Source organism: Triticum dicoccoides, chromosome 4B, assembly GCF_002162155.2.
Source record: "Triticum dicoccoides isolate Atlit2015 ecotype Zavitan chromosome 4B, WEW_v2.0, whole genome shotgun sequence".
In the NCBI taxonomy this organism is placed as follows: Eukaryota; Viridiplantae; Streptophyta; class Magnoliopsida; order Poales; family Poaceae; genus Triticum; species Triticum dicoccoides.
The window spans coordinates 303,706,108-303,720,411 of NC_041387.1; the positions used below are offsets into that span (position 1 = coordinate 303,706,108).

Here is a 14,304-nt window from a genome sequence, read left to right on the forward strand (position 1 = left end):
TTCACTTTTCTGAAAGTTCACTTTCAGACCTGACATCAATTCAAACATATATAAAAGAATTTTCAGGTTCATGGCTTTTTCCGCATCGTGCTCAAGGCAAATGATCGTATCGTCTGCGTACTGCAGGACAGCCACTCCATTCGGGATAAGATCAGATGCGAGCCCAGTCAAGAGGCCATTTTGCTGCGCTTTACTGATCATCTTATTTAAACAATCCGCAGCTAGATTAAAAAGGAAGGGAGAATGGGGGTCTCCTTGATGTACTCCTTTTGCACTTTGGAAATATGGACCCACAGAATTATTTAGTTTTATACTGACTGCACCATTGTACAGGATTTGCTTCACCCAACCACACCAAGTCTCATTGAAATCCCTCATCTTATGGCATTCCAGCAGGAATTCCCAATTAACCTTGTCATATGCTTTCTTGAAGTTGAGTTTAAGCACCACTCCCACTCTCTTCTTGACATGAGTATAATTGAGGAGCTCATGGAGTGTCATGATCCCATCCAATATATTCCTCCCCTTGACAAATGCATTTTGTGATAGGCCAATCAGCTTATCAACGTATTTTTCTGCCCTCCGATCCATAGTCTTGGTGATCAGCTTATAAGAGCATCTAAGAAGACAGATAGGACGGAACTGCTGAATACGCTCAGCGCCCGACACTTTAGGGAGAAGAGTAATCACGCCATAATTAAGACGCTGCACATCAAGCGTCCCAGAATGGAAGTGATTGAATATCTGCATGATGTCTTTTTTGACAATACTCCAGCAGTGCTGGTAAAACTCCGCAGGGATATTATCGGGGCCAGGCGCTCTGTTCGTGTCCATCGCAAATAAAGCCTCTTTCACCTCCTCTTCCGAGAATTCCCTGGTCAGATCATCATTATCCTCTTGATTAAGTTTCTCCGAATCTCCCCACGATTCAGGATCCATGTGAAACAAGTTGCCTGGGGCAGGGCCGAAAAGATTTTTATAAAACTCTGTAGCATGTGAGATCAGGTTTTCGGTACCCTCTATCTCAACATCACCACATTTAAGGGCATGAATGGTATTTTTCCTCTTCCACCCATTCGTGATCTTATGAAAGTAGTCTGTATTCAAACAAGACACTTAGATCAGTTTTCTCACCATAAAAGGGTTCCGGTTCACAGAACGTAACATCCATTCTCACAAATGTCCGCCTCTGTTTGTACCCTCTTTGTCCTGAAGAATACCCAATAAAGATACATTTGACTGCCCGAGGATCCAGTTTGTTGACTAATGGCCTATGATCACAAACAAAACAAGTGCAAGTGAACACCTTGGGAGGAATTGGGAATTTATTTTCTGTGAAGATCAACTCGCACGGTGATTTCTTACCTGTTACTCAGGATGAGAATTTATTTTCTGTGAAGATCAACTCATTCGGAATGCCTCAATAGACATTGCAGTGGCTGGGATCAGGGAGTTCAACATCCAGGCCAATATCAGGGAGTTGTTAACACTCCACTTCTTCCATTATGAACTCTCCTTGTCAGTCGGCTCTTCAACCGTCCCAGGAACATACCCTTTCAGGACTTTTGTCTTCAAGATCAACAAGGCCCGCCTCGACCAGCTCAGGTAGCTGCTCACACCATTCAGAACATTTGGCATGAGCTCAGGACTGATATGCCCTGGTTTTGTTGCCTGCTCGGGGCGACGCGAGAGGCGCGAGGTTTTCATATTCAGGAGGACTCGCTGCTTCTTGAGGCTTTTTGGTGGACGACAAGGGTGTTTATAGCAAAACCATGATCAACCTCCTCATGCTTTAGCTTCCTATGACTTGATTAAATGATGAAACATAATGTTGCATTAAATGCAGACATGTCTAGGTGGGGGCGCTCCAACTATATATTTGTTCACTTCATCATTGGACTAAAATATGTGCTAACACTTCACTGAACCATTAATCCAACTAATTACGTGTTATCAACTACAAAACCACAATAGGGATTTAGATGTCCTTTCAGCTTTAGGTCATCTCCAACGCCGACCCTCAAAACGGGCACAATATTTGTTCGCGGACCAGTCCTTTAGGGTTTAGGGTTTAAGCGCCCATAGATGCTAAATTAGATCTTCCTTAAGCTGCTCATGAGTTGCTTACTGCCAAATTTGTTGATGCATTTGGACAAACTCATCAAACGTGGCATGATTCTGATGTGGAAGTTGGATAGGGTCACCCATGTTCTCAAATTCCAGACCTCCGACATCATCTTCACCTTCATCCTCCACGATCATGTTGTGCATGATCACACAACATGTCGTCACCTCCCACAAGGTCTCCGGATCCCATATTTTTGCAGGTCCTCGAACAACGGCAAAATGGGCTTGGAGCACTCCAAATGCCCTCACCACATCCTTTCTAGCTCCTTCTTGGTTGTCTTTGGGCAAAGTTAGCTCTTTTTTGACCAACTGGCTCAGAGATGGTCTTGACGAAGGTCGCCGACGGAGGATAGATATCATAAGCCATATAGTAGCCCATGTTGTAGTCATGCCCATGGATAGTATAGTTGCATGAAGGAGCTTGTCCTTCACTCAACCTAGCAAACAATGGAGACCGTTGCAGCACATTGATGTCATTGTGAGACCAGGGCATGCCAAAGACAACGTGTTAAATCTAGAGGTCCTATGTTGGAACTGCTTCAAGAATGATGGTCCTGTGTTGGTCCTGATATTGCCCTTGTAGAGAATTTGGGTGGTTCTTCCATCTCTAGTGCATGTAATCAAGAGATCCGAGCATACCTGGCAATCCTCTTGCTTTCGAGGGTGCCATGAGCCTTTCGGTGTCTAAGACAGTTGGTTCTTTCAAGTAGTGCGGTCCAAACACCTCAACCACTGCAGTAGCAAATCTGACCGTGGTGTTTGCGCATGTGCTCTCAGACATCCGAAGGTACTAGTCCCATGAATCTCTGGCCGTGCCATATGCAAGCATCCGCAATGCAGTCGTGCACTTCTGGTAATCAGAGAATCTTATTCTTCCTACATCATCCTTCGAAGATGAAGTAGTCATCGTAGGCCTAGACGCCATTGTAGCGGCGATCGAACACATTTTTCCACATACGAAAGCGCCGTCGAAAATTGCCCATGAATAGGGCATCGAGGGCAAAGTAGTCATCCATCTGTGTCAAATGCCCTTGTGCCCTGTTTCGATTCAGCATTTGATGACCCTTGATCGATCCCTTGAAATTGAGAAGACGCCCTTCCGCACGCTTCGCATCTGCAAGGACCGCCCACATCATTGCCGTTTCATTCACATAATCCTCCTCGTCAGACGAGTTGTTGGACGACTCAACAAAGTTGTCGTAGATGTCTGTATCACTATATAGTACACATTTTTTTGAACTTGGAAGTGCCACTGCAGCTTCCCACCAAATTCCCACTGGATTGATCCAAGACGTTTATTTGCAAGTTAGGGTGGCTACCACCACTCATCACAACACTACTCAACAGATCGGACGGTTGGAAATGACTGGATTCGCCACCATGCGTTCACGCGCGGAAACTTCTCTGTTGAAGCCGCTAGATACGTACATCACGTCAGCAATAAAGTTCCACCTTCCGCGGTTAGCACATGGTCATACATATCTCTCAAGATCTTGTGTGCATGGTGACATTATAGCATACCGTACAACCAAAGTGCATGGTGACATTATCACCTACAATAGTAACTATACGGTTGTTGTAGAGACATGACATTTTATTGTTGTCAAACTGAAACCGTTACTATTAAATCATACATCAATTGTTTTTCTTGTGAATATTAACATACATAGATTACAAAAATGTGAGATCGATAAAGTGATATCAAACTGCCATGCATTTGACAATTTTCCTACGGATCAAATTATCCATCAATCGAATCGTTCGACGTGTAATAATTTTACCAAAAAGAAAATTTTCATTCCCTCCTACATGTCGCACTTACCCCAACGTGATTACAAATAGGATAGAATGAGAAAATATTATTTGTAGAGACACGACATTTTATTGTTGTCAAACTGAATCCGTTACTATTAAACCATACATCAATTTTTTTCTTGTGAATATTAACATACATAGATTACCAAAATGTGAGATCGATAATGTGATATCAAACTGCCATGCATTTGGCAATTTTCCTACGGATCAAATTATCCATCAATCGAATCGTTCGACGTGTAATAATTTTACCAAAAAGAAAATTTTCATTCCCTCCTACATGACAAAAGGAATATAGACTCGCACTTACCCCAACTGATTACAAATAGGATAGAATGAGAAAATATTATTTGCAATACGATATTTAATAAATATAATTGTGAAAATGTTCATTGCGTGGCAGTTCTCATTTTCGTGTTCACGCCATTTTCTTATTTACTGAAGTTGAATAGCGTGCATCGCACGTGCAACTTACTAGTACTCCATGTCCGAATCCATTGCTTGAAAGAAGGGAGAAAACTTGTCAAAATTTAACACAAGCATTTCGCCAAACACTTGCCGGGCATGGTGACTCCCACGGACGGCATCCGTAGGTGCGGATTGTACCTGCGCAGCGGACGGGCGAGAGGTGCAACAACGGCGTAGGCAAAGCGGTGTGGCGACCAGGTGGAGCGGCGGAGGTCCGGCATGGCCTTGGTGGGTGGTCGGGGTGGTATAGCGTCGGCATTGGCCAGGGAGGAAGCGGATGCTGATCAAGGGGCAAGGGACGGAGACGCGGGCACCGGGTGGGGTTTGGTGTGGGCCGGGGGTGTCAGAGTCGTATGTTCCTATGTGGCAGAGGTGTGGACGCCCGCAAAGCTCCCGCAGCTTTGCGTCCAGTTTGCGGGATTTCGGATAGCCGGATGAGTCTGCGGATGTCTGCGTGTGATGGCGTTGGATGGCAAACTGCGTCCGGACAGCTCGGTCCGGATGTTTGCGGGCAATTTGAGGATCGGCTTTGGAGATGCCCTTGCACCTTTAAAACTGTGCTCCCCATGATCGAACTTTAGATTTTTTTTGACACTTCAATTTGGTCATCAGTGACCTCCGCGTGTTATGAAATAAATTATGGAGGTAATATCACCCGAGTCATAGAACTTGCGCCGTATGTTCTGTTTGGTGCTAGAACTTCGAAAATACGGTTTTATGGTCACCGAACTTGACTCAGGCGTGCAGATACGGTTATAATAGGCGTATGCGAGTGTATCCATGTGTATGGATCCACCTGTCGGTGAGTGATGGAGCTGGGCATGACATACTTTTACAAAAAAAACACCCTCATATTTTTTTTTTGCGGAAAAGTAAACTACTGGAACACATTTATACGAAAATTAACAAAAAAAAGGGGAACCCTAGGACTAGGAACACACGACCTTCTCTTTTAACACAAAACGATCTAGCCTTTTGACCACCAATTCAGTATGTCTAATCTCCATAATGAACTCCTATGTACTCAAAAGTGACAGCATGTGGAGCTTAAATGTACTGCGTATATTTCTGCCCGTTTTGAACGAGCTACTTTTTTAAGATATTTGTAAAACATGTGTGTTATATAAATGTGTTTGTTACACTTTTTCACATGTTTTTATATAAATGGCTTTAACCCTTAAAAACATTTTTCTTGGCAAATAACTTTTAAGATAAAAAAATTTACTAAATATTTTATAATCCTGAGTATTACATAAACCAGTGTGTTATATAAATTAGTGTATTACATATTTTGTTTTCATAATTATAATTCAAAAATATTATTTAAATTATACAAACATTTCATAATTATACGCACATTTGTGTAGTTCAATTTTTGCATGATAAAAAATATTCATAATTTAAAATTTAAACTATTAATATGGACATTCAATCGTAGCTAATATTTAATTTATATAAGTTTTTTGAATATAAGTTATGAGTAAAAATTATACACAAGTGAATATTCATAAATATTTAGTAAATGGTTGTATTCATCATTTTGTATAGTTTAAATATAAGCCACAAGTTCATATTTTTTGGGATTCATTAAACATATTTATTTAGTAAAGATTTCAATGTCCGTCTTAACTAAATATATTTTATATAATACACATGTTTATATTTAAACATTTTTATTTACTGTAATCATGGTTTATATGTATAGTATTTTAACAGGCACATATTAGAACTTAATTTTAGCACTTATGGTTTACAAATATCTTAAATGTATTTATTACTTACGTTTTATTCCCTCCGTCCCATAATGTAAGACGTTTTTTGACATTAGTGTAGTGTCAAAAAACGTCTTACGTTATGGGACGGAGGGAGTACCAAATATTTCATATATAATACACAGGTTTATATTTACTAATCATCTGTATGTATAATATATTTAACACATAAATTTATTACTTTTTTATAAATATCTTTAAAAAAATAGCGCGTGCAAATGGACCGCACTATATGCAGCCCATTTAAGTTCCGCATGTGTTGTCTTCCAGTAAAAGAAAAAGTTAGTTAACTTCCTCAAAAATAATATATAAGTTATCTGTGTTAGACATACTAATCTAGAGGGTGTAGTGGCTAGAGCGTACTGTGTTAAAACTGTTGTTCACGGGTTCGAGTCCCAGTAACCTTGTTTCTTATTTTATTTTTGTCAATTTTCGCATGCAATGGCAGTACTGTTGTTGGGTTTTTCTGTAAATAAAAAATGTGAAGGAATTTTGTGCAAATATGTGTTGCAGGGGTTGACTTTTTCTGCAACTAAAAAAATATGTGGGTGTTTTTGTAAAACTATCTCGCGTCTACTGCTACCACTCACTGACAAGTGGGACCATACACATGGATACGCCCCATACGCATATTGTGACCCTATCTGCACGATTGAGTCAAGTTAGATGACCACAAAACCATATTTTCAAAGTTCTATCACCAAACTAAACATGCGATGCAAGTTCTGTGACTCCGAATGATATTTCCCTCTAAATTATGCAACCTGTTTGGTAGATAACTGTAAGGGGAACCCCTACGGTATAAATAAGAATCCAAGTTCGCTTTTGCGAGGAGTTGAACCTAGGCGGTGGGATTGTACATCCACCCCCCAATAAAATGAAGTAGGCTCACTTGTCAAGATTTTTTATAAAGCTTGTGTTTCTTTCGTTCCAAAAAGGCTTTTATTTTTGTTCATGGGCTTATTAGTATTTTATTTAACATCACATAAATTCACTCTCAAAGTAAGCTGTATTTCCTTTTCTGTAGATGTGCTGCCAGAAGTTTGGGTGTGCAAAAGTCGTCAAAAAAGCCCAACTTGGGCAGTTCTTCCGGATTGCCTTCCTCTGGTAAGTCCCTTGATCATGTTCTTAACTTTTATCTTCACCTCTGTGTCTTTTATTTTGCTCATCTCTGAAAATAATGCATGTGGCATAAGATGTGAATCTTGGAGGCAGATAGAGCGAAGGGATATCTGTCATACATTGTTTAGCAGAAGTAGATCATGTCTGATTTAAGTGAAAAATTGAATATACGTTGTCAGCTTCCATCCAACTTCTTACCACAAATTCTGTTTTTATGTATGATGTGTTAACCAATTCTACCCAGAACACCTTTTAATGCTATCGAACCATTAGTTCTAGGTTTAATAGTACCAGATATGTTTTCATACATTCAAGAATAAGCAGTATGTTTGTTAACCAGGCATGCTTTAGCATTTTAAGATGAGAAATTAGTGCGCTCTTTGGTTTTTCCAAAACCCGTAGCAGTATTGTTTTTTTTTTTGCGCATAAGCAGCGTTGTTTTTTCACTCTGATGGTTACTCTAATCTTGCAGATGAAGCAATATCTGGCTTTTCACAGCACACACTGCAGTCCTTCACCGTAGAGAGGTTGCGTGCACTTCTCCGACAAAGAGGCCTCACAACCAAGGGGAAAAAGGCACATGCTTAAAACTTCTTATTCTGAATTTAAAGTTCCTAGAATTAAAAATCTTGATCAATGGTATAACCATTTGAATTGTGCTTCAAAAGAACTTAATTGAATATCACATACATCTTGTACATTTGACATTTTGGATATTTCTGAATATGCTCCACATGCTTGAAAATTCATTTTGTAGTGATTTCAGAATATGCGAAGCCATATTCGAACATTCTGACAACCTACCTACTATCTAGCATGCTAGTATGTTTGTGTATTCTGCAATTATTAGCAGAATTTAGCCTCCAAGGTAAAAGTAAATTGGTGGACAAAAACCAGAAATGAGCGATGCAAGTATTTTGTTTGCTAGAATACAAAGTTTTTGGAAAGCAAACTGTTCTGACAGTGCTAGTGATGCTTTTTAATATTGTTGTTTTACATATAGTGCTAGCACATCTTGGTTTTTGTGCTATTTCACAGTATTTTGTAGCACGTCACGGTTTTTGTCCTATTTCATAGTATGGTAGCCAGTATGTGTGTTAGAAAAAAAAGAGGTATCACTATTGTATTGTAGAGTGCTCTTGTACCTTTTTATGAATATATTTTGTTTGTGTATGTATTTTCCAGTTTGGAATTGTCATCTCATCCAAATAGACACTAATATTATGGTGGCCTTCCATATGTAGGACGAACTGATCACTCGCTTAAGAGAGGCGCAGAGTTGATATCAATCTCAAGTTTCTGCCTTGTTTGTGATTGATCAATTGCCTACTGGCACCGTAAAACGTTGCTGAGTTGAATGAATTATTATCAGGCTTTACTTGTTTACATTTTGTAGGTGTATGACTTAAGGTGATGTAGTGATTTACTCAGGCTCAGGCTATCATGAATTTGATGTCTTGTAGCGAACTTTACTATATGCTTGTCAGAATTCTTGTTTCATCTTGAATTTTGGATTAGAAATGTGGCGGTCCAGTGTAGAAACACCATGTAATATAGGTCTCCGATTGCTGTTTTTTTACCCTGAAACCATAGAACAATAGTTTGATGGTAACTTTCATTAAATAAAAGGTATATGTACAAAAAATAGAATAGCAAAGGGAAACTAAAAAACTATCCAATACCAGCTCTAGGTAACACTGAAACAAAAAGAGTTGTGATTGTGGCACTAACAGCATGTTTGGCAATCTTAGGGAAGGGGAATGGGAATTAGTGGCTTGAGTTTTTCTTTTTCTTTTTGAGGGGAAAGCCTATTGGCACTTTATTTAAGGATTGAAAGGTTTACATCTTTGATTACATGCGGTAAAATGAAATTAGGGAGGGGGTTAGTCCTCCCATGGCAAAACTACCTGGGAATCATATACATGTGTAGCTACCAGATGTGCCAAATTGTTTGCTTCCGGAGGGTAATGCTAAAACTTCAAATCTGATATTTCATGTGCAACCTGAAAACAATCTTCAAATCTGATATTTCACGTGCAACCTGAAAACAATCTTCAAATCTGATATTTCATGTGCAACCTGAAAACAATCAGCTAGGATAGCAGAGTAGGTACCCGGATATCCTTCTCTCCATCGCAAGCTTCAATTATCTCTAGACTGACCGATTCCATTTATACGAACATCTGATCGTGTGGACTAACTGAAGACCTTGTCTCAGCGCTAGGACTTTCGTCAACGCAGCATCATGTGCATGAATAAAGGGTTCTCCCACGAATAAAGGTTCCGCCAGCCCCGCAACAGCTTGTCCTAGTCTTTGATGATGGCTGCCATTGCACGCGAACCATCATCATAGAAAGCAGCATCAATGTTAACTTTATATGTTCCCGATGGCGGTTTAGTCCATCGTACCACTTCTTGTTGCTCATTTGGAATCTGACTTGCATAGTTTGATGCAATTGCATGTATAGAGAATAATCCATTTCTTGGCTTCACAGCGTTCCCACCATATATACCAAGCGCCTACATCCACTATCTCATGAAGACCAAGATGGCCAAGAATTGGAGATTTTTGAGTTGGCCACCGCAACAATTCTTCTAGAACAACTAAGCTAGAGTGATCTGCCATCAAAGTCTTCTCAATATGATCCATAACTCCCAGAGCCTTCCATACCTTATGAGCCCTACCGCAAGTGAACAATAAATGTTTGATGTCCTCAGCCCCATCCGTGCGGGTGAAACTTTGAAATGTTGATGAGCAAGTACACCCATTCCTAAGATCATCCCTCGTAGTGCACACCACATGTTTATTTTGATCTTGCTCAGAACTTGCAAATTCCACATGATTGCTTCGGGGCATAGAACCACCCATGTTTCCACGACTCCGTCTTCAGGGCCAATGCCAACTCAAAGTAGTCGGAGCCCACTCGGAGCTGAAGGACGGCCCCGCCACATGAAGGTATCTTCCCGTCCTTGAGGTGGGGAACCACTTCGAAAAAATACCGGAAAAGATCGAGGTGGGGCCAGACGCCTAGGAAGCACTCACAGAGGGACACAAAGTTAGCAAGGTACAACATGCCGCTCAGGGTTAGATGATGCAGCTGAAGCCCATAAAAGGCCAGCACGTTCCTGGTGAACGAGTTGAGTGGGAAGTGCAACCCATGGTCGATAAACGCTAGGTGCACCACCTAGTTCCAACGCAATGGCCACGGGACCCTATCCCTCGATCGAGGCGCCATCCATCCTATCTCGGTGAAGTCCAGGAGAAGCCGCATTGTCACCAACTGCTCCAATTGAGATCGCGAAACAGAAGAGCGCTCCCAATCGTTGGCCCACTCGGGTGGATGAGGAAGGCGCGACAACACGACCTCGAGCGGGTCGCCTTGGCCGGAAGATGAAGGAGTGGAAGCCATGACTCTCCTGCGAAGGGAGGTGCAGGCGCCGTCGATCCGGAAAGAGCTGGCGGAGCACGTGGCAGCGGAGAAGAAAGGCCAGGCAAGGCTTGGCGTGGCCATTCAGCCGTATTTGAAAGAGGTTGGCATATGAACCGTACCTGAGACGGTGCCTCCATGGCAGGTGGGCCGGCCTGCGGAGTTTGTCTGGCCCTGTCATCCAAATAAGAGTCAATGATGTTGCTAGCAAGAAGAAGGGAAGGACCGCCCTACTACGGCTCAAGAGACCAGAAGCACGAAGAGAAGAGCCCGATGGAGATCTTGGAGCCCGGATGCTCGCGACCTCTGCCATAAAACAACCTCCCACCGATCCTAAGGTAGTGGTTGATCCTACTTCCTCGGATACGGATGCCAACTCCATCAAGGATGCAGCTAATGGCACTAAACCTCCTACTCCTCAAGGAAAGAGTGGGTCGGGCACCCATGCTGCGGTTTCCCCTCCCCCGGTCTATAGAGGACCGGTTCCCTCACCTCATATCAACACTCATGGGCCTCCTCCTAAGCTTGACTTGAATAACTTTCATGATTGGGTTTTTTGTATCAAGTCTCATTTGAATCACAACTCAACACAACTTTGGAGAGTCAATGAGCAAGGCTTGTACCCCCATGATCCAAACAACATGTCAGCAAGAGAAGATGACAATCAACTCAATCACTCCGCATTATTCATTCTTCAAGCCCCAATGCCTCCGGAAGAGCTTTCTCACTCGCGGCCATTCACCCGAGCTAAGGATGCATGGGATCACATCATCTCCTTGTACAAGGGAAGCTCGAGCATTCAACGCTCCAACTTTGAGGTCATACTTGACGAGGCCGATGAGTTCCTGATGAAGGATGATGAAGATCCTCGTGAGCTTTACCGGAGATTGACCACTCTTGCGGTCTCACTCCAAGACCATGGGGGCAAGGACACTGATGACACTTGGGTCAAGCGGAAGTTCCTCAAGTCCATCATGCCTTTCAGTAAGAGCGTGTCCTCCGTGATCCATTAAATACCAGACTTCAACACCTTGTCCTCAAGTGAAGTGTTGGATGAGTACATTGCAATGAACATCTTGAACAAGAACGTTGACAATGCTCTAGCTCGTGTTCAACAGTCAAAGAAGCCCAACCTTGCCTTGAAGGCCAAGGCCATTCCAGAAGAGGATGAAGAAGAGTGTTGCCCCGAAGACACCAAGTATGCTTACCATGAGCACATGGCTCTTGCGTCAAGGCAATTTTGGGGAAACAAGAGAAACACCAAGCCCACCTACTCCAAGAATAACTCAAGTGGCTCCAAGGGCAAGCAACGTTTGAGAACTTGCTAAAGTTGTGGCAATGTGAGTCACTTCATCGTGGATTGCCCCTACAAGAAGAGGGAAGACAATGGAGGCAAGCTCATCCGCAAAGACAAGGACAAGTCCTTCCCCAACAAGAAAAACTTCACGAAGAAGGTGCCACAAAAGGGGTTGGTGGTGAGCGAAGAGTATAGCTCCGATGATGATGATGCAAGTGCTGAAGGGATTGCAATGGACTCATGTCGGTGTGGTTTACATCGGGTGTTTCCCACCCCTGACTACGCACAGATAGTTGCAGTCTCCCTACCGGGAAGGGCTTGATGGAGGATGGCTCCATCACAAGGCACTCAAGACTTTGTAGGTAAAACCATGAAGAAGGACTCGAGGCAGGTCATCGAGAAGTGTTGAAGATTAAGATTCGAGTAGCTGGCAAGCTCCATGCCGGCAAGCTTCGGCTGGCAAGCTTCGGGCCGACAAGCTCAAGACCGGCAAGCTCCCTCCACTACTCACATCGGCAGCCTATCAGGAGCCTACCAACAGGTGGCAAGCGCACAGGCAGTTAGGTAGAGCTTGTTGGTGCACGTGGTGATCCACCGCCTAAAGACCACCTTTACTGGCACCCGTCCAAGGGCATGACAATAAAATAAGATGTAGCTAGGCTGACGATACAGGTGGAGCAGTGATCCCTTGCCGATATTCGCCCAAGCGTGACACCTAATGGCGCATTTAATGCTCTTGTTCTATACTGTCCGTGTTCGGTACGATAGCACTGTAGCCACTATTTACCCTATGTGATTACCATTTTGCCATTGTGGTGACCTCTTTCTTCTATAAAAGGAGGCCCATGGCTACCATTACAAGGGTCGACACCCTGTCCATTGCAGTAGCTAGCTGCACCTCCCGAGCACTCTACCGGCAAGGTTGCACTCTTGTAAACGCTGGGCTTGTTACTCATCAATCCACCAAAGCAGAAGTAGGGTTTTACGCTTCCCAACATCCTGAACCTAGGTAAATGCTCGTGTGCTTCGTGGTTGTTGCTGCTCTTTGTGTGTGGCATGCCCACGCCGAACATAGAAGGGCCTCATGGCCTATGGATTGTCGTACGCCGACATCTTTAGTGCGCTAGGCAGGGGCTTCACGCACGCGAATCTGCATCAGCCGCGTCAACATCATCATCTTTTTCATCATTATCTGCTCCCTCCACCTCCAAGGCGTCGTCTCACGCATGTGCTGGGGATGGGGATGGGGGTGGCCAAACTTCACAGTCTCGCATCGGTGACGGGTGATACGTCCATTTTGCATCATGTTTACCTACTGTTATTTATGTTGTTTTACTGCATAATAATGCTTTTTGGAGTAATTCTAATGCCTTTTCTCGTAATATGCAAGGTACACACAAGAGGGGAGAATTCTGGCAGCTGGAAATCTGGACCTGAAAAAGCTATGTCAGGCTACCTATTCTGCACAACTCCAAATGAGCTGAAACTTCACGAGGATTTTTTATGGAATAAATAAGACATACTAGAGCAAATAAGCACCGGAGGGGGCCACCCTAGTGAGCACAAGACACCAGGGCGCGCCTAGGCCCCCAGGCGCGCCCTGGTGGGTTGTGCTCAACCAGGCCCACCTCCGGTGCCCCCCTTCTGCTACATAAGTCATTTTGACCTAGAAAAAAAATATAAGGGAATGACTTTCGGGACGAAGCGCCGCTGTCTCGAGTTGGAACCTAGGCAAGAGCACTTTTGCCCTCCGGTAGAGCGATTCCGTCGGGGGAACTTCACTCCCGGAGGGGGAAATCATCGTCATCATCATCACCAACAACTCTCCCATCTTGGGGAGGGCTATCTTCATCAACATCTTCAACAACACCAACTCCTCTCAAACCCTAGTTCATCTCTTATGTTAAATCTTTGTACCAGAACTATAGATTGGTGCTTGTGGGTGACTAGTAATGTTGATTACGTCTTGTGGTTGATTACTATATGGTTTATTTGGTGGAAGATTATATGTTCAGATCCATTATGATATTTAATACCCCTCTGATCCTGAGCATGATTATCATTTATGAGTAGTTACTTTTGTTCTTGAGGTCACGGGAGAAATCATGTTGCAAGTAATCATGTGAACTTGATATGTGTTAGATATTTTGATGATATGTATATTGTGATCCCCTTAGCGGTGTCATGTGAACGTCGACCAAATGACACTTCACCATATTTGGGCCTAAGGGAATGCATTGTGGAGTAGTTATTAGATGATGGGTTGCGAGACTGG

The 14,304-nt window shown here is 42.9% G+C and overlaps 1 protein-coding gene across 2 annotated transcripts in view; it reads left to right on the forward strand.

Annotated features, from left to right (window-relative positions):
• Positions 1-8,846, forward strand: part of LOC119296012 — a 20,171-nt gene extending 11,325 nt beyond the window's left edge. For both annotated transcript variants that reach the window (XM_037574431.1, XM_037574430.1), the window contains 3 exons: positions 7,210-7,289; positions 7,777-7,880; positions 8,549-8,846. In XM_037574431.1, coding sequence (XP_037430328.1) covers positions 7,210-7,289; positions 7,777-7,880; positions 8,549-8,587 — 223 coding nt within the window. In that variant the 3' untranslated portion in view covers positions 8,588-8,846. The remainder of the gene's footprint in view (positions 1-7,209; positions 7,290-7,776; positions 7,881-8,548) is intronic.
• Positions 8,847-14,304: the final 5,458 nt, after the last annotated feature.